The sequence below is a fragment of the Ischnura elegans genome, chromosome 7, assembly GCF_921293095.1.
Source record: "Ischnura elegans chromosome 7, ioIscEleg1.1, whole genome shotgun sequence".
Lineage (NCBI taxonomy): Eukaryota > Metazoa > Arthropoda > Insecta > Odonata > Coenagrionidae > Ischnura > Ischnura elegans.
Window position 1 is genome coordinate 90,963,834 of NC_060252.1, and position 19,669 is coordinate 90,983,502.

General features: G+C 38.2%; 2 protein-coding genes across 3 annotated transcripts in view; one reads left to right on the forward strand and one right to left on the reverse strand.

The window, feature by feature from the left end:
* The window catches only part of LOC124162332 (periodic tryptophan protein 2 homolog), a 38,907-nt gene extending 22,031 nt beyond the window's left edge, over window positions 1-16,876 (forward strand). The window contains exons 13-19 of the mRNA XM_046538837.1: window positions 1,495-1,675; window positions 1,954-2,101; window positions 2,289-2,466; window positions 4,539-4,682; window positions 6,451-6,525; window positions 12,923-13,148; window positions 16,647-16,876. Of these exons, the coding sequence (XP_046394793.1) occupies window positions 1,495-1,675; window positions 1,954-2,101; window positions 2,289-2,466; window positions 4,539-4,682; window positions 6,451-6,525; window positions 12,923-13,148; window positions 16,647-16,809 (1,115 nt within the window). The 3' untranslated portion in view covers window positions 16,810-16,876. The remainder of the gene's footprint in view (window positions 1-1,494; window positions 1,676-1,953; window positions 2,102-2,288; window positions 2,467-4,538; window positions 4,683-6,450; window positions 6,526-12,922; window positions 13,149-16,646) is intronic.
* Window positions 16,877-18,514: 1,638 nt separating this feature from the next.
* On the reverse strand, window positions 18,515-19,490 carry LOC124162720 (28S ribosomal protein S17, mitochondrial). 2 transcript variants are annotated; one of them, XM_046539333.1, is made up of 4 exons: window positions 19,391-19,490; window positions 19,138-19,278; window positions 18,876-19,069; window positions 18,515-18,788 (listed from the first exon to the last, which is right to left on the reverse strand). In XM_046539333.1, the coding sequence occupies exons 2-4, from the start codon at window positions 19,255-19,257 to the stop codon at window positions 18,623-18,625; spliced, it is 480 nt and encodes a 159-aa protein (XP_046395289.1). In that variant the 5' UTR covers window positions 19,258-19,278; window positions 19,391-19,490; the 3' UTR covers window positions 18,515-18,622. The 2 variants fall into 2 exon arrangements, with proteins under 2 accessions (XP_046395289.1, XP_046395290.1); XM_046539334.1 differs by having other exon boundaries at window positions 19,397-19,415.
* Between the last annotated feature and the right edge of the window lie 179 nt (window positions 19,491-19,669).

Genomic DNA, 19,669 nt, shown 5'->3' on the forward strand with positions numbered 1-19,669 from the left:
ATTGTGGAACCAACCGGAGCTTTCACTGAATGTCTCGGAGCGATTACCACCCTCATCTTTTTGTACAGATTCACAATGAACTTTCCGTATGTGTTGACCGCTTGGTTGAAGTTGGTGCGGCTGAGGTCACTGATGTTTTAACTTAGTCTTTATTCAGAATAAGGCATCGTGAGTTTAAACTTCCTCACAATATTGCTTTGACGATCTCCATTTTCAAAGCAATTGACCTCTTTCAATATCTCTTCTAGGTTTATGAATTTTCTTGATAACTCTTGATTCCTCTACCCACATTCCTATTTTTTGCCATTTTTCTCTTGGTTTTTTCTCTCTATGGCTGTATCGAAATCACCTTCTACTGCCGCACTGTATTCCTGAGATGCAGAGGGCCTACGACTGCTGGGAGGGAATAAAGCCATTGTGTTTCAGACTCAATAGCGGACCCTTTTCTGTGTTGATGCTATTCATACGCAACTCGGCCACCGCTCCATTTCTCCCCCATGAATGCCGATGACCTTGAAGGCTTTACCGTAGACCCTCTACCCGGAAGTCAATCGCCCAATAACCTATGACGGCAAAAATTACATCTCAAACCGTATTGCTTACAAAAAACTCATTTCCACTAGCTCCACACTTAATTAATGATCTAAATTAACTATTGTCATTCTGTTAAGGAGACGAGATAAATTACTTTGGTAGGCCAGCTATCTGGACCCAATGACGAGTAATGGTTTTGGCCATTGCACAGCAATGGATTTGGATTAATATACATATAAACAAAAAAGATTTGAGGCAAGCAATACTATTAATATGCCTAAAATGATAACAATTTCATGTGTACTTAGTGCAAGTTCACGTTTTATCATGATAGCATAAAAGTTTTTTTGATTAGGCTACACTGCATTGCAATGCTTCCCCGAGGAACGGATTTGCGCTATATAGAAATGGCTCTAATCGAAATTGCGCTATGCGAGGCATGGGTGTAATGTGGAGTGCCGATTATCCTTCATTCAATTAAATGTTCATTGATTATTAGTCCATCAATTCCTAAATTACTTTTTCCAAATTCTTTCTCACTCCTACTTGTCTGCCCTTCTTCATTCTCCTATTTCTATCCTAGCCCTGTAAAAATAACTAGTTTTTCTATTAAATGGTTGCAATTTATTAAGAAAAAGCATGATTATGAAACCAAGGAAAACTGCTGGGAAAATAATCATGACTGCAGAATTTGTCTGTTTGAATTATTTCTTTGTGTTTCTCCTTCCTTTACTGTGCATAATCAAGGCTCCACTCCGTGTGTTTTAAAACTTGTTATGTCTATATATGAGCATATTTTAAATGCAATTTACCTCATTTCTGTGTCTAGGCAGTGATCATTATCAGACAAAATTTTTTTTACAAAAATGAGTGACGTGGGATATTCGTTTGTGAACTGTGGTCTCATGATATCTAAAGCATTTGTAGGTTTGAATGAGCCATTTTTTCCATTTTCTCCAGGTCTGAGAGTGGTTTACAGGCCTGATGGTGAGGAAGTTGCTGTTGCTACGTTAGATGCTGTAATCTCATTTTTCAATGTTCGCACATCTCAGCAGACAGGTTCCATCGAAGGACGTAAGGACTTAGGAAGTGGAGTGTCAGATACTGACCTAATAAGTGCACGAAGGAATCTTGAAGGAAAGTAAGTAGATGTTACCAATATTGATAAATTTGACTGTATCACTTATCAGAAACTTCTCAATTTTCAATGATATAGCCGGAACTAGTGCATGAAATAATTTGTGTTCTTTCTAAGTGTTAAATTCTTTGATATTAGCCGGAATTCATCACATCAGTCCATTCTTTGTGTCCCAAATTTAGTTTTATTTTTATTTTTTTATCTAATTTAATTTATATTTATGTTTTTTGTCAAAATTTGATCATTGTGTTTTGCCTAAATTAAGCTGTACTTTCTTTCAGAGCATTCAACTCCTTGTGTTATTCTGCAGATGGGCAATGTATTTTAGCAGGTGGATTGTCCAAAAATGTTTGCATCTATAGTGTCCAGGAGTCATTACTTTTGAAAAAATTTGAGATTACTCAGAACAGATCATTCGATGCAGTTGATGTAAGTATTTCTTTGTCCGTTGTGGTCACCTCTAAAAAAAGGTTCAAAATATTTCTGTGATTTAGAATTGGAAAAGTGTCTGAAATTATTCAATTCTTTTGTACATGGTACTTAAATTTTACTGTTTGAATCTATCTCAGTATAATGTGACTCTTTAATTGGTAAATGCATATTTTAATGCTTACAGGATTTTATCAATCGAAGAAATATGACAGAATTTGGGAACCTTGCCCTGGTGGAGGAGCGAGAAGATGATACAAATGGGCCCCTGTCGATTCGACTCCCAGGAGTAAGGAGTGGTGACATGGCATCCAGATCATTTAAACCAGAAGTTCGTGTCTTTTCTCTGCAGTTTGCACCAACAGGTAGATGCTTACTTTTGTTGCATTTTGAAGTCCTTTTTATTTTTCCAATGTAAATTAAAGTTTTGCAGAGTGGTTCATTTGAAGCAGCTTGGTTTCAGTGTACTCCTAACCTTAGAATCTTCACGGCTAGTGCTTAATCCTCTTTTTGTAAGGATGATGAAAAGAGAATTGAGTGAAGGGCTGAGTTGATAGTCGACCATCATAAGTAAATGAAATAAATAAAACTAAGGAATCCTTCTCTTTATTTATGTATTAAAATGTACACTCAAGGGCTATTTGGAAACTAACCTCCGTTTGCTCACATCTAAAGTAGAGGGAACAGTGCCAATATTGTTGTGTTGGCACGCACGGCAGGTCAGTTGGTGTGCAGTCGTGGTAGAGTGAAGATTTTCTGAGCCCTAATTATTTTTTGGTTGTATGTCAAAATTTCTGCTGCTATAGAATATTCTGTTAAGTTTGAAGTGCGTGCTGTTATTTGATTTTTTTACAGCTATGCAACATTCGGTAGCTGAAATTCATTGAGAACTTTGTGCTATGTATAGCCTAAAGGTAATGAGTGAAGGAGTTGTTCAGGAATAGGTGCGCTCGTTAATAATTAAAAATTACCGAACATATGTCTGTGGCGAAGAAAGAAGTGGCAAACCATCTATGGTCACAGATGAACTGGTTGAGAGAATCAATGCAAAAATTCGTGACAGCCAACGGTTCACTATCTCAGAACTTTCTGAAGAATACTCACAAATTTCCAAGACTGTTTGGTACAAAACAGTGACTGATAGGTTGGGCTACTTAAAGTTTTGTGCCCTATAAGTCTTGAAAATTCTTTCAGAGGACATTTTAAAGATGTTTTCATAAAATTTTGCTTTATGGAGGTTCATTATTCAGGAGTTTTACTGTTAGTGGAAAATGTATATTATATGTGAAATGTATTCTTCACTGTAGGTATTCTATTGTTCAAAACTGGTTAACATAATAGAAGCATGGGAGCAGATCAAAATTTGGTCATTTGTCAGCCAAATCCATCGTTTAACTGATTTTGGAATGTCAGGTGTGTCTCATAATTCATCTTTGCAAACTTTGTGTGAGAAGGTTGAATTGTGTGGAGTCTCCGCTCTTATAAGGATGTATGAACTACAGTTCAAATAAGCTAAGTCTTTAAACATCTCAAACTCAATTGAACCACTTCCAATAATGCGAAGTTGGTTTAAAATATTTGTGCACGAGACAAGGGGGTAGATGCCTTATATTTCAATCCTGTCCTGTGAACAGCAGTGAAATTCACATAAATTGCCTTGAGAAAAAATTCCACTGGACTAGGAATTGAACCACAGACCTATGGCTAACTCAGAAAATGCTAGGAAAAAGTAGATACTACCTCTCTCGTGGCGAAACATCTCCATGAAGAGAATCATGCTTGTGAATTTGACTTAGAGATCATCCTTATGGAGAGAAAATGCTGAAGACTGGATGCACTTGAAAAATTGGAAATTGTGCAAGGAGGCAATTCCCTATTGAATGTCGAATCAATCAATCAGGTAATGATGTCGCACAGTGGAACTGATCGATATTAAAATTATTGATGTGCAATCTACTAGGTTTTTTGATTCAACATGAAGCAATTTCACAAAGTTACGTCTCAAACCATCTATTTCCCTTATGAATGAACGAACATTCTCGGGCAACTCCTTGCCATCCCATTCCCCATGTGCCCTAACCAATGATAACCTCTTCCTCATCCTTCCACTTCTTACTCATCTGTACTTTTAAAATTAAGGTCTAGAATTTCACTGTGAAATTGAGAATGACCTGACAGTTGAAACACATCATACATTATTCAATAAATTTGTGGGAAAAGCGCAGTCTTTCTTTTCATTAACTCAAGATGTCATTCCATAATATTTTGCTTGCATCAGTCACTTTTAACAACCTTTTGGTTGAAAAAATTTGCTTGTTGGTGCTAAATGCGATAATTATTGATCTGACTATGTTAAGTTGCTTATATTTAATTTTGTTGCTAATTTAATTTATGGATATTTTTATCGCTTATTTGTGTGCTATTTTTTACCATTTAGGTCAAGCATGGGCAGCAGCAACTACGGAAGGCCTTCTCGTGTATTCCCTTGATCAAGGATTGGTATTTGACCCATACTTTTTAGATATTGGCATCACCCCAGAGACAGTAAAGAATACTTTGAAAACAAAGGAATACTGTAAAGGTTAGTTTTCTTATTACAACCCTCTTCGCTACCTTACCTGCTTGATTTAATCCTGCAATCTCTGGCTCCTAAGTTGAAACTTGTCATTTCCCATGTCTTGAATGTTACATTTTGTGTTTGGGAAATGCATCAAGGGACATCATAATCTCCTGGAGTATCATATAAATTTTCTTATCTCATTTAACACTTTCCCAGGGAATAGAATGAATACTTTTCTCTCGGGTTTGCATACAGGTTAGAAAATCTAAGGCAGCCAAAGTTTTGAACTCTGTCTCATTTCCTACTCTCAAGGCTATTCCGAATTAAATCATCGTTTGAATAAATATTTTTCCTTGCGAATGGTTAACAAGATGGAACCCAATTTTCGGCTGCCTAAAGTTGTCTTACATGCTTGCAAGCATGAGAAAAGTTCATTCTTCTGATTTCCCAAAGTTATTCAATAAAAATACATAGCCACTAAAAAGGGCGTACCCAGGATCAAAACTAGGGGGGAGGGGGGGGCAAGCCATGGTCATTCAAGTTTTAACATTTTTGCAAAGAAAAGGTGAATTAAACCAACATTTTAAGAAAATTGCAACTGTGTTAAATTTATAAAATTATTTGCTTGAAAAAAAAATATTTTAGTCAGATGTCTTATTGTAATATCATTTTTCATGGGTTAAAAGAAAATTTGTTGAAAACTTTAGTTTCAATCCAGTTCTGATTTTCCTCAAAGACTTCTGCGATTTTTGCTTCTGGGGGGGTACCCCTCTGCCCCTCACTGGGTATGCCCATAGCCACTAATGATAACTGTTAAAAGATGACTTCTTTGAATCGCAAGAGAAATGTAGGTGCTTCTAAAGTGCAAAAATTCCCCAGATGAAAAATTGACTGGGTTTCGTTTCGAACCTGAATCTCCCTCAGTTGCACATGGTGATATAACACTTGCTACCAAGGCATCATCTACCTCTATGGAGATATGTTTGTAAACCACCTTGTCTTCAAAAGTCAGCAAAACAGTGCAGAGGAAGGTATGCCAGATGAGATCGAGGGTTAAAGTGCACTCCTAGCTATTAGGTACTTCCTTGAATAGTGTCTATGCTGAACACTAGCATTCAAAGCGTGGGCTGTGGCGCTATGAACATGAACATGCTGGCGTGTGGCATTGTATATCTGGCAGTATAACCACCCTGTTCTCTGAAGTAAACAAACCTCTGCTGGGGAAGATGATGCCTTTGTAGTTTACGTGGTATAGCACCTGGTATGAATTAAGGAGACTTAAGTTAGAATCTCAGTTAAGGCAAATAATTCTTTTACTCCGAGGAATTTTTGCACTTATGAGTGCACTTACAGGTTACTCTGTAAAGATATGTTGCTGGATAGTCCGTGGTTATTTCCATGAAGAAATATTGCTTATCATTAGCTGCTTGACCATATGTTTATCTCTAAATGAACCAACCATGGAAATAATATTAATTGACCATCAGAACTCTTTTCATGATCTAAACTCATTTTAATAGGCACCTCTAAATTCAAACTGTCAATATTACTATATTTCGAAAGAAAATTCAATTGAAAATATTGTGTTCTTCACAATTTTTTAGCTCAATCAATGCTGTTTTTTTATTACATAGTACTTTCTATTGTTAATCTTACAGTTATAGTTGCTTTGCTGTGATTTTTTTGTGAAAGTAATTAAATACTTGCATGGGCGATGTGAAAATTATCATTTTTTACTTACTTGAGTATGAATTTTCTTTGTGATATTTTTTTCTTCCTCAATTTTCAGCATTAATGATGGCAGTGAAGCTTAATGAACAGAAAATTATCCTGGAAGTTATTGAGGGTGTGCCTCCTGCGGAAAGTAAGTTTTTTCATACCATGTATTTGCATTGATAGTTAGCCTTCTTTATTAGTCTATACAGCGTACTCCTGATTATCTGGGCTAGTGATGGGGAAAGGTGGCACGAATAATCAAAACTTTTACTTTCATTTCTTCTAATTTTCATTATTTATGCAAATCAAACAATCTATTATTATTTACTCATTCAGGGTTCCCACTCAACCGTGAAAACCTTAAAACTGTGAATAGGGTAGTTTCCTTCATCAAAGAAAACAAAAGGCAATAATTGCGATTCGTTACCCACCATTAGTGTATTCATAATATACAAATTATTTCGTTTTATAAATGCCGGTGTAGACGAATGGCAATGGTCCATTTTTATCCTCATTTGAAAAGGGCCAGATTGGCGCCCATGCGATGCCACTCCACGTGACGTCACAGGGACCTAGTTTCTATAGGAGAAGATAGGAGTTATACGTCGTCTGAGGTTACCAATGCATGCATGAGGCGCAGAGCTCAGGGAAACATGTCTTAATAATCACTTATTAAAACTGGCTAAGGTCGGAAAGTTTTCCTCGTTTGATAAGGTATTAATAATCCTTATTTAAGCCAAGCGCTACCAGGCGGCAGGGCACTAGGCTACCCGCTGGCAGCTTGCGACGTATCAGCGCTAAGCCTCGCGTCAAGGTCACCTCACCGGGCGGAGGGGGAACCAGAAATACGACGTACGGAGAGATTTCCCATCATTCCTACTAACGCGTCGCGTTTTCGCGCGCTTGAAAATTTTCACTTTTCATTTAATCGCGAAAAATAGATATTATCATTTAAAAATCTAAAAGCGTGAGATACGTACTCCAGGAGTAATAATCTTTCGATTAAGGCAATAAAAAAATAATAGGAAACCACCCTATTTCGTCTACCGTGAAAAAACCTGGAAATAGCCGTGAATTTCATCATAAAACCTTAAAAATATCTCAATCCTGATTGTAGAGCTACGATCGACAGATCAAATTCGATACATTAATCATGTTTCATGGTCAGGCACGCGCAGACTCATAGTCTACCCATTTATCTGCACACAAATAGTCGAAGCGATTCGAAGTGAAGTAATTGGTCCATACCACGGTCCATACTTTATGACAACACATTGACTGTTATTTTCCATTTTAATGGCGGAAGTTTGTTATTTTGTTGAGCGTTTCAATTTCAATGATAGCTTGGGATGGACTTATATTCGAAAAAGGACAAATGAATTAACTTGCATTTCTAATAGACCCATAATGAACCATTTACGATAACTATCTGATTTGTAACTCTAAGTTCGGTTCCCACACAAAATGAGGGCACATGCCATATGCTTCGAAATATGAGTTTGCCATTGGAATTTTACTTAAGGAAACATTTCTACGGCAAATAGGCTTTCAATTTATGGCAATAGCTCTTAATAGACTGCGCTCACCTCGTTTGAGCTTATGTGAATAATAACGTGGAAGTGAAAATAAAGCTTTTCAGTAGGTATTTATTTTGTCTTCAGATATTTCAAACCAAGTGCATTATAATTATGTATATGAAATTGATTTTTTACATTCTATAAACAATTTTAATATATTCCGCGATCCCTAAGCTTCGGTAAGGGAAATTTGGTCACTGCGCGGTAATAACAACGTGCGCAAAAAACAATCTCTCGGCGAGGAATTAAAAAAGGACTTCCGGTGTCCAGGCGGAAGAAGGTCCTAAGGGCATTCGCATATTAAAGGAGGCCATGGTATTCGGCGTCGGGGCAAGAGCGCGGTTAGGTTGGTCCTTTAGTCGGCCCTGAAGTTTGTAAACGATAAGTGACGTCATAAAAGATAACACTTTTCATTGCTGCGTTTACATTCACGCTGTCTGTCGCGTACGTTAATTTATAGTTAAAATACGGCCGGTGATTGTTTTATTGTTGGCTTATTAACGGGCCGTGAATTTGACAACATTGAGACTGTGAAAACCTGAAAAAAACCGTGAAAACTTGAAAAAAAAACATGAAAACTTGGAAAAAACCAAATTTCATTATTCATAATGAAAACCTGAATTTCATTATTTAGGTAGAGTGGGAACCCTGTCATTATCTATCATTTTAGATTGATTTCTGGAATCATAAAGAGTTTTCTTTTCCTGATTGTGATCTTTTTGGCAACGATAGCGTGATTATACTCATATTCCTACTGCTCCATGTAACACTTGATTTCTGGAAACCACGCACACATTGCTCCGAGATCACGGATTCAGAAAAGTGGTTAGCATGAATCTCTACATTCGGCTTTGCTATACAGTGAATATCTCACATAAGGCACCAATTTTTTCTTTGTTATTAGTTTGATTAAATTTTCACCATAGCAATTTGTTTACTAGAGAAATTTTAAATGGTCTTAAGTTCCTTGTTGAAATTATCGTTCTTTGACATCTCGTTTGAAACTGGGTCATTCTTAGCATTCTCTTTGACATTACACGAAAAATCAGAATTTTTTTGAGAAATGATGGCATGGATGAAAGAGCTGTTCTGTGGTCATTTACTAATGTTGGTCTCAGCACTGCCTGCTATGTACTTATGCTGATGTATACGTTATGTAGAAATTTAGAAAAGTTGCAATTGCAATATTTGTGAAATATGTAATGCTATATGTCCTTTTTATTATATTGTGCTATAAATGGTAATTCAAAGCTCCAGTAGACTCGTTTATGCAAACATCGTTATTACGAAGCAAATTGTTGGTCCCGACGAAAAGGCCTATCCAAGCTATAGTAAAAGAAATGTTATTACGAAATTACAAACCTCAGTCCTGGTCCCGGCGGTTACAAAATGAACTTTATTACAAAGTTCTACAAATAAGCAACGGCATTTAGTTAGATGTACACTACGCTAAGGTTTAATAATTGTGCTGCGTTTAAGTTCTCCTCATGTACTGTACCCAAGAGCATCAATTGTGGTTCTTTCTTCAGTATACATGCAACATCATATAATAAGCTTCATTCCTGTGGCATCATGGTTACTCACTCGTAAATTGGACGGACAGTCAGTCCTCTTCCGACACACATTCGATTTACGAACTTTCAGAGAGGCGATCATTCAAAAATTTCAAATTTCGAATTTGGCACCTTACAATTTGGCCGACGTGACACGGTGTGGCGTCGAGGAACTCGCACTTTGGGTATAATCTGAATAAAGTACCGTCAACTGGTCTAAAGTCGGACACTTTTATTGGTAATTTACATATAACGAGTTTGGTTTTTGATTTACGCGAATATTTTTTTACGTACACATCAAATTTTTAGTTCTTTGTCCTCAACACCTTCCACACAAGCAACATAATAACTGACACTTTCCTTGCTCGGGAATTTAACTAACACCCAATCTCCTACTTCTGGTCCCTCAGGAACACTTATTTCCTTTTCCTTGTGAAGTTCTATTACCACAGCGTTTGAAGATTACCCTTCCAACGTTGAATCATTAAAAGGAGAAATTTGCACTGATCTTTAATACTATTTGCTCTTTTTAGCACCCGACATACCCAGATCGGTTTCCTCAAAACGTCGGCAGATGTGACGCTCTTACCAGGCTCCACGTTCATTTTTCTTTTTCCCAGGAATTTTTTACCCAATGTTGTAAATGAAAAGCCCCATTCCGAAACCTTAGTCAGATTTGCCAGATTGCCTCCTCTTCTTCATTAAACACTGTCTGAGCACTCCAACACTCCATGCTTGCCAGGGTGTTTTCCACAAACATGATTAGAAAGAGTTGAATTTGGGATCTGGTATTTCTTGGAAGCAGCTCTGATTGAAAGTTTCTTCGATCTAACTTCCTCAAGTGCCTTCTCAATATCATGATACTTACCCATTTTCTGAGCCAAATAACACCACTTCAATTCCTTAGCGCAAAAAACACAAACCACACACATGTACACTTCTCCCATCACTTGGCGTTGCTCTGTCCGACTTCAGGCGGGGATATGTCTGCACGCTGTCCGACTCAAGAAGGAAAGATGGGAAATTTATTTGACGCTCAAAATTTAGATTTGAGTACATTGTAAATAATACATAATTGGAGAGAATATATTTATTCAGGATTATACTCACCTTTATACTGATTGTAAGTACATTGACGGAGGTCGCATGTGAAAGTTAGACAGTGACATTTTCTTCTGATTTTTCTGAAATTAATCTTGTTACAACATCGAGCCCAATTAAATCGAGACAGGCAGCAGCTTTTCGCCTGTTCTTCCTTACAGTGTAGAGTGCTTTTTCCGGCTCCCCCTGCATTGCGCGCCCAGCTAGATCAGTTCATCACAATAGGGTGGTTTCCTTCATCAAAGAAAACGAATGGCATTGATTGCGATTCGTTACCCACCATTAGTGTATTCATAATATACAAATTATTTTGTTTTAGAAATACCGGGTTAGACGAATGGCAAGGGTCAAATTTTATCCTCATTTGAAAAGGGCCAGATTGGCGCCCATGCGATTCCACTCCGCGTGATGTCACAGGGACCTAGTTTCTATACGAGAAGATAGGAGTTATACGTCGTCTGAGGTTACCATTGCATGCATGAGGCGCAGAGCTCAGGGAAACATGTCTTAACAATCACTTATTAAAACTGGCTAAGGTCGGAAAGTTTTCCTCGTTTGATAAGTTATTAATAATCCTTATTTAAGCCAAGCGCTACCAGTCAGCAGGGTACTAGGCTAGCCGCTAGCAGCCTGCGTCGTATCACCGCTAAGCCTCGCCTCAAGGTCACCTCGCAGGGCGGGAGGGGGAACCAGAAATACGTCACGCGGAGAGACTTCCCGACATTCATACTTAAGCGTCGCGTTTTCGCGCGCTTGAAAATTTTCACTTTTCATTTAATCGCGAAAAATAGATATCGTCATTTAAAAATCTAAAAGCGTGAACTGCGTACTCCAGGAGTAATAATCTTTGGATTTAGGCAATAAAAAAATAATAGGAAACCACCCTATTGTGAGTTAGCGCACAATTGTGATGCAGTGTTGCATTCTGCAGGATAATCATACTCCTCAATGCCTTGCATGTAGTCCTGCTGGTGAGAATTGTCCGATGACAGCACAAAGGAATCCAATTGCTGTTCTCCAAACGCACCTCACAACCTCTCCTAGTAATGCAACGTTGTCACATGCATATTGAGCACCAAAATAAGCATGAAAAATAGCACCTAAAAAAAGCCCTTTCTTCGAATCACCATAACAAGGGATTCTTCCTTTCGGTCCTTCACGCTGGTCGTCCCTTCCGTCTCCTTTCTTCACAGAACCCTTTTGTTTACAAGTGACGTAGGCATTTCGCTTTCTTACCTTGCAACCTTGCACCCTACCCCGAACTAGACCACTCTGCCTGTCATCGGACGACTCTCGGTGGCCGGACTGAAGGTTTATCAACTTTCGAACATGGTCTCAGAACACATCTAGTTAATATATCAAGGACTTATTGTACTCAGGAAGATATGAACCCTCAATTGCATTAATCCACATTCTTCTATTGAGAAACTGAAATGAATTTTCTTGTTTTTATATATTTGCGCATAATTTAATCGCATATTATGCACTGGTTTTTTTCGACGATTCCTAAAAGAAATGTTCATACGAACTTCATTACTACGAATCTCTGGTTTTTTCGGTCCTGTGAACTTCATAATAACGAGAGTCTACTGTATTCATTAAAATGTCCACTATTTCTCCAGTAAAATGTAGTTTCTGCATGTAAGCACATAAAATAATTGTGTGCCATTGCAGCAAAGGGTCTGTAGTGCTTTGCAACATGACTACACTTGTACAGGTTATGCCTATGTAGTTTCCAAATGTCATATCCTCCCCATTATGACAGAATATTTTGGTGAATTAACTAAAAATAAATTCTAATTTTATCTCTACAACTAACACACACGTAATTATGTATTGCTAATAGAGCAAAGATTTCCATGGTATTATTCAGAATTTCTCTGCTTTTTTGGGTGCTGCATCCACACTGATCGGCTTGGAATGGCAACAGTTTCACTAATCCTACTACTATCTTTGTGTCAAGCTGATTTTGGCTGCCTTATGTGGGGCTGGTTGAGCCAGTGTACCTCTGTGATTAGTTGGGATAGGCTATCATTTTCCATACTCATTTCAGGAGGTAGCCTGTGTCTCAGTTAATTTGCATATATCTATGGCCTCTCCGATGAGTCTGGGATAGTAGTGGGTCTCCTTAGATATTATGTCTGTACCCTCCAATTCAATTCAATGGCCAGGCTCACTCTAAGCATGTTCTGCTATGGCTGACTGTCGGAACTGCTTGTTTTTGGTCTCCCTTACATGTTGTTTCATCTGTATTACAAATTATTGCTATATTTATGCATCTCTAATCGTGTGTTTTTGTTCTCTCTTCTTACAGTTGAATTGACGGTTAAGTCACTGCCAGCCATGTATGTGGAGAGGGTTTTGAAATTCATTGCCATGAGCATGGAGTCCTCCGCACACTTGGAGTTCTATCTTGAGTGGGTGCGCCACATGCTTCTGGTTCATGGGGCGAAGCTCAAGACAGGCTCCCCCCTCCTTAGTCCAATATTGATCGCCATCCAGAAAAGCATCTCCAGGAAGACAGAGCATTTGCAAAAACTGTAAGTGTCAGTAATGCCTGTTATTTTGTTTCAGTGCTCACTAATCTGTGCTTGAGCTATAGTCATGATCAGACACATCTTTCATGTATTGATAAAATTTTACTGTATATTTTTATAGAGATATTGAAAAAGTCATTATTTTTACTTCTGAAGATGAAAGGATCAGTGGCGTAGCCAGGAGTTTTGTTCCAAAACCTAGGGGAAATTTTTTTTAAAAACAGGGTACTGAGAAGAGGGTTTTAAACTAATTTTAACACTTTTCATAATCGAAAAAACTTCATTTGTTAAAGAAATATTTTGTAAATTCATGATTTTTCAACATTTTGTTTTCTTTTATGAAGGAAAATAATTGTGTTTTTATATTTCGGATATTTTCTATTCTGGACCCCTCCCCCCTTGGCTACGCCAATGGAAAGGATGTACCTTCAAGATAATTGTGAATCATAATTTATCAAAATTGATGGGCACACCTTTAGTGATACTTGGATACTTAGTTCATTAGGCTCTAGTCCAAATAATGTTACTAATACAAAGTTTAAGAAGTGTTTATAGCGCTATAAATAAAATTAATGGGCTAGTATCCGTTCTTAGTGAAAGAATAAAATGTGCCAAATTTCGGCAAAATCTAAGTCAGTGGGCGCCGAAACCTTAAGGTGGTGTCCTACGATCAAATTTGCTTCTAAATTTTTGGACAAAAACGTTTGGCCCAAAATTTTGTATACAGCAGGACAATCTCATTCAGACCAAAAGATGGAAAACAAGGTAAAGACAATATTAATATAAACAAATGTGGAACCTTCTAATGTGGAGGATTCTGTCTTTTTTAGCAGTTCAAATTGTCTGTGCAAGTCTCTTGAACATTAAAGAGGTGAAAAAAAGAAAGTGGAGGCAGTGGTGATCTCGGCCTTGGCTAGTAAGAAAAGATGAAAGCGGTGGAATAAGCGAGCTAACCATGTTGGCGGAGGAGTTGTTTGCCGATGTTCCTGTAAATTATCGACATTACTTGATGATGGGTGAAGATGTTTTCATTTCCTTTATCAGCATGGTTGAGTGCAGATTAAAATGCCAGAATGCAAACGTGAGGCAGTTTATCTTGGAACGTAGGTTTTCCCAGCGAGAGGCATCGTTGCTAACGACTATGTTGCCAGCAAGGTTATTCACCAGCTACGAGGAAGAGTCCACTCGCCACTCAAGAACAGGGCTGAGAGTTCTGCTGATGTAAGCGTCGCCCTCCTCCCCCCCTACTCCGGTGGATGGGGAAGGATGGACGAGTATATTAATTGACAACCTTTTCCGAATTTTCATTCATCGCCTGATGATGCGCCCTGTAATGGACGCGAAAGCTCGCACGACAAAGCGCAACACGCAGTTGGTCCTGAAAGCCGTTAGCAACCATGAGGCAGTTTATACCAGCAAGCAAAATGTTGTTACTAAACGATGGACAGTGTAGTTGATATGATGTTATGAATAGTGCTGTAAACGTTAGTTGAAATCATGTTACTTTTCTCTCCGAATCTAGCAGTCCTTTCAGGTCATTTTAAGAGAAGGAAGACAATGATAATGACCTGAAAATGTTTAAACCTATTGATTTTTTTATGCATGGTGTGTGGGATACAACTGTTTATTTTTGTATCTTTAGTATATAGATTTATTTATTATTCTACTTCATCCTTTCACACGACGCCCAGTCAGGTAGTACCTATTTTTACCCTCTGATTTCTGGCTTTTTCCATCTACCACTGCACTGTTGTCCTAGTCCTTTTCCTATTATATGTTCCTATGCCTTTCTTTCCTTATCTCTGAATTTATTTATTATAATCCTCATGCAGAGGATGAATAAGGTTAACCTGTGTGTCAGCGCTTGGCGATGCTATTTTGTCAAAGGCCTTTTGATTGGTTGGTTGGAATTGGATGGAAATTTAGAACCTGTCCTATCCATTTGGACCAAACTGAGTTTGATACGAATGATTGGCTAGTTGGATGAAAATTTGACCATGGGACCGTGACTTTATATTTTGGATTGATTTGGTATGGAATGACCCCTATCTAAATTTTAGTCTACTCAATGAAATTAATGGTAAAAATGTTTTCATGTCCATAGTGAACACAGAATTAAATAGGCTATAAGATGATGTACTGTATTTTTTAATGTAATGAGCCGTCTTTATTTTAGCTTCCTATTGGTTATCACAGCACTCCCGATTATCCGGCTGTGGTTCATCTGGGTTGCGGATTATCCGTGCATGATTTTCACTCTTTCTCAATTTTTTCTGCGATCTTTATAGAAAAATAAAATCGGACGCAAAATCTTCGGAATTAGTGCTTCAATGTTAGGATACACCGGGCTTATTATTTCCGTCAAAATCCCCTTCGTAAAACAGAAGCGATGGTGTGCTAGCTGCATTCATGGGAGCACAGTGTTCCTGTTTTCCAAGCCTCGCAGTGCACGACTGCACTCTGTGATCATGGATAAACGTCCCACAGCAGTTGCAACCCGGGCAACTTGTGTGAGACTTGACTACGTGGTGTGGTGCCTGACAGTGTAGTTTCCAATGTTGAGCATTGGTTTTGAAGCATTCGTGCAAACCACTTTTCTGTATCCGTGATCACACAGCAACCGATGTGGTTTCAAAACCAGGCCTTTCATGGAGCATTAATAATAAGAGTACAACCATGTTATCACCACTAAAAAGATCGCAAACTGGCAAAGAAAGCTCTTATTGAGTCCGGGAAGCACTCTAAAATAACAGAATAACTGCATGAATAATAATATATTGTTTGTTTTAGGTAGATTATGAACATTGCAAGACATTTACGTGAAAGTTTGGGTTATCCGTGTTTTCCGATTATTCGTGATGTCTCTCCCCATCATTATCCTGGATAATCGTGAGTGTACTCTATTCTTCAAAATCAGGAGGCAGAATTTCACAGCAAATGTAGGTTGCAAGTTTATAGCCCAAATACTTAGGTAAAGTATTTCTCACTGTCAAATTCATTCAGTGTTTTATTGTGGTAGGCAATTGGCAGCCTTGACGGAAAGTTAATTGCAGGATAAATATCAAATAGGTGAGAGTAATTTTGATTGGCTTTTCCTGCCCTATTTCTCACTGCTGAATGCAGGGTTTGAGTCTCATACCAGTGATCTGCACGCCACTGCACCATGTGAGCCATGACAGTTGGTATGGCTGGCTACGAGTTGTTTGTTGCAAGTCTTTGGTTTGTAGGTTTTACCAATTGTTGTTCTGCGAATTTGTAGTCTGGCTTTCTGAGTTGGACATTCTATTGACTCCCTTTGCCAACATGGTGTGTCTAAGTCCGCTAATATGGAACTGTCCAAAAAGGGTAACTTTCAAAGAAAAAGTGAGAGGGGATGGTAAAAAAATGCCCGAGCATTTCTGTGACCATCCTTATTCATTTTAGTCTTTAGCTCACTTATACAAATTTTGTTTCTTTATGTGCCGACTGTAACCTCACTTCATGGGTATTTCTTTCTTTCAGGTGTGATTTTAATAAGTACACCCTTAAATATGTGCAAAGACTAGGAGAATTGAGTGGCTGTGGTATGAAGATTAAAGAAGAGGATGTTAATATGGAGAGTGACTCTAATGAAGAGGATGATGTTCTAATTCCGTGTGCTTATGCAATAGAAATGGATCAGTGAAGCAGTGTAAATGAATTTTAATAAATTATTTTTTTATATATTGTTAAACATTCCTCTTTTAAGTTTACTTAAATTGTCTTTTTTCTGACCTAGTATCATACCATCGAAGACTATCCTCGCACTATAATATCCAAGCCAATCACACCCTTTACCTTATTTCATATTCTTATCCTATATACCGCATTTCTCGGAATATAGTCCCCCCCCCCCTAATTTTGAGGCTTCAGTTTCGGGAAAAGTTAAAAAAAATGCGTTTGAATATAGTCCCCCCCTTTACTTTTACCATTTTTGGAAAAAAAGGGGGGACTATATTCAGACATACATATACGGTAATGATTACATAACAGACCTTTGCCCTTAAATTTTTTGGGAGGGCTTTACAGCATCCGATTCTTAAGATGAACCTATGTACTGTCTATCATCTGAATCTTGACAACTTCGTAGAGTATCCCCATGTTGAAAATGTTGTTTGGTAGCCAGCAAACAGACATCTGAATCGCATAAAGGAACCTGAAATCAGTTGTGTAGAGTTCTGCCTAAGTCTCTTTACACACAATTACAAGTTTATGGCCTCTGTGAGAGGGGGTCAGCAGAAATATATGCCTCCGCAAATTGTGTTGAGCAGCATGAAAGTGACATTTAAGAAGTCTTTAGCGAGTCCCTGCAGGTGCTACTCAAATAATTTTGAAATCATTTCCATCCAATTCTCAAAATAGATTCATGTGTGTCAAACTTCAAGCAGCCACCTCTTCACCCATACTCTTCTCTTTTTTTTTATGTCGACAATGAGAACCTAATTGGCAAAAGCCAAACCCATTTTTGAAAAATGCGGAGCGACTGCCAACACCAACTTCACTCCACGCAATCACGTTGTGTAATTAGGAATACTTGGTAAGTTGGTCAGGTAGGGTAGGTTTGGATGTCTGTAGAGCTGGCCCCGACAGGGATGGCCGGGCAGTTGGGTTGTGTCGGGTGATCAGGTAAGAAGGTGCGTAGCACCTTTTACAAATTTGTGAAAATCATTCTTACCAGCACCACTCTTGCATTGATGATTACGAGTCTATGAGTTACACTTCATTTTCATGCCTAATTTGCACATTTGTGTCGAACTCCTTCCTCTCCCTCAGCTCCCCAGCCCCTTATGGCCATGATCTACTTCTTCCTCCCCCTTATTGAGACAAAAACTACAACAAATTCTGGTTTCTGGCAGGTGTTCTCACAATATGAGAGGCACTTATTAGGAGTGTGCTGATACAGCTCTTGGTAAAGGCATTCGCCATCAACAGTATGGTAAACCATTTGAATGGTTTTGTGTGTCATTGCCCAGAACCAGTGGGCGGACTTCACCAGAGACTAGGCTAAATTCAAAATGCATTACATGGGTGTAATTCACTGAAGAGCTTCCATGAAAGCCTTCAAATCAACGGGTTGTGATGTAAATTAACTATAAGATCCATATGAAGTGACCCACTGGTCAACTACAAATCAGCAGTGAGCTGTCGATCACCAGTCCTAGACTCCCACGAGTGCTACAATGCTGAATGCCCACTAAATGTCTTTTCCTCATTATTTATTGGTGGGAGTAAATCTTAATTACTGGCCTACTGGTACTATATCACTCCAAGCAACTTTTAAGAGGTAGATCGATCCAGCAGGAAATGTGTCAATATTAGATTTGGCAAGAGGACACACCAAAAAACAAAGATGGCATAAGAAATATTTTTTTTCTAAAAAAAATTAAAAATACTATTCAGCACATAGTGAGAATACAGTAACTTATCACAGTTGAATGTCCCGATTTTCTAAATCAACTTCAAACAGCATAAGGTTGATCTTCATCCGATTCGTGATACTTAATATAACTCTCTTCGTGTGTGAAATCTTTGACATCTTCCAACCATCCTCTTTCTTTGGCTTTTTCGTAATCAAATCTCGTTTTCGAAGGGCCGTAGAGTTTTGTATGCTCGTCCATTACACTCCTAAAATGAAAAGTTTCGTAATATTATTATCAATCAACACATAATTTTAAACTATGATACGTCTGTGTCATTTCCGCAGAAAAGTACCTGTATTTCCCGACGACAACTTTTTCGCTGGTGATTGGGTCAGTTACATCACCAAAAGGATAAACCACCTCCATTACCTTGTGGGTAATAGCAGTCGTTAACTTCCGCGGGAGCTCTTGAATCAATACCACATCTCCAGTTTTACATTTCTTCTCGGTGTCTTGGACATAGTAAAATTCTTCTTTCTTAAAATACTGCAAACAAAGACAATGAGTTTCCCCCAAACCTGGTAAATAAATTCCACCTAACACGATTAACATACCATTAGAAGATTTTGATCCAATTCCAGACGCTTAACACGGATTTTAGAAGTCCCTGGGATTAGCGTAGGCACACAATCTCCTAATAGCATGAAAGCTCTTCTTGCAGCAATACCAGCCATTTCAAAACGAGCTCTTACACGCTGAGCATGGAAAACCAATGTACAAACAGTTTTCAAATTATTTTGAGAACGAAATAATATTCGGTCAAAAACTGTGATCTTTTTACACTATACTATAGAGAAAATAACTTACACGCACAGGAGAGACAATCACATATCCCCTTCCCACGATCGTCACCGCGGTCACCGCTTTCCGCAAGGCGTTTCTAGTAATGCATTTGTTACCCCTGGGCTGATTTTCAACGCGCCATCGTGGCCTCGTGCGAAAAGAAATTCCGGTAAAAATTATCCATTGAATGGAAAATTACGTGTACGTTTGTGGTGGATTTGGGTAATTAGCTGGAAAAATTGATTAAGCATATAAAAATATTAATCTTTTAACTTGAGGAAACATCATTAATGGTCGAGATAC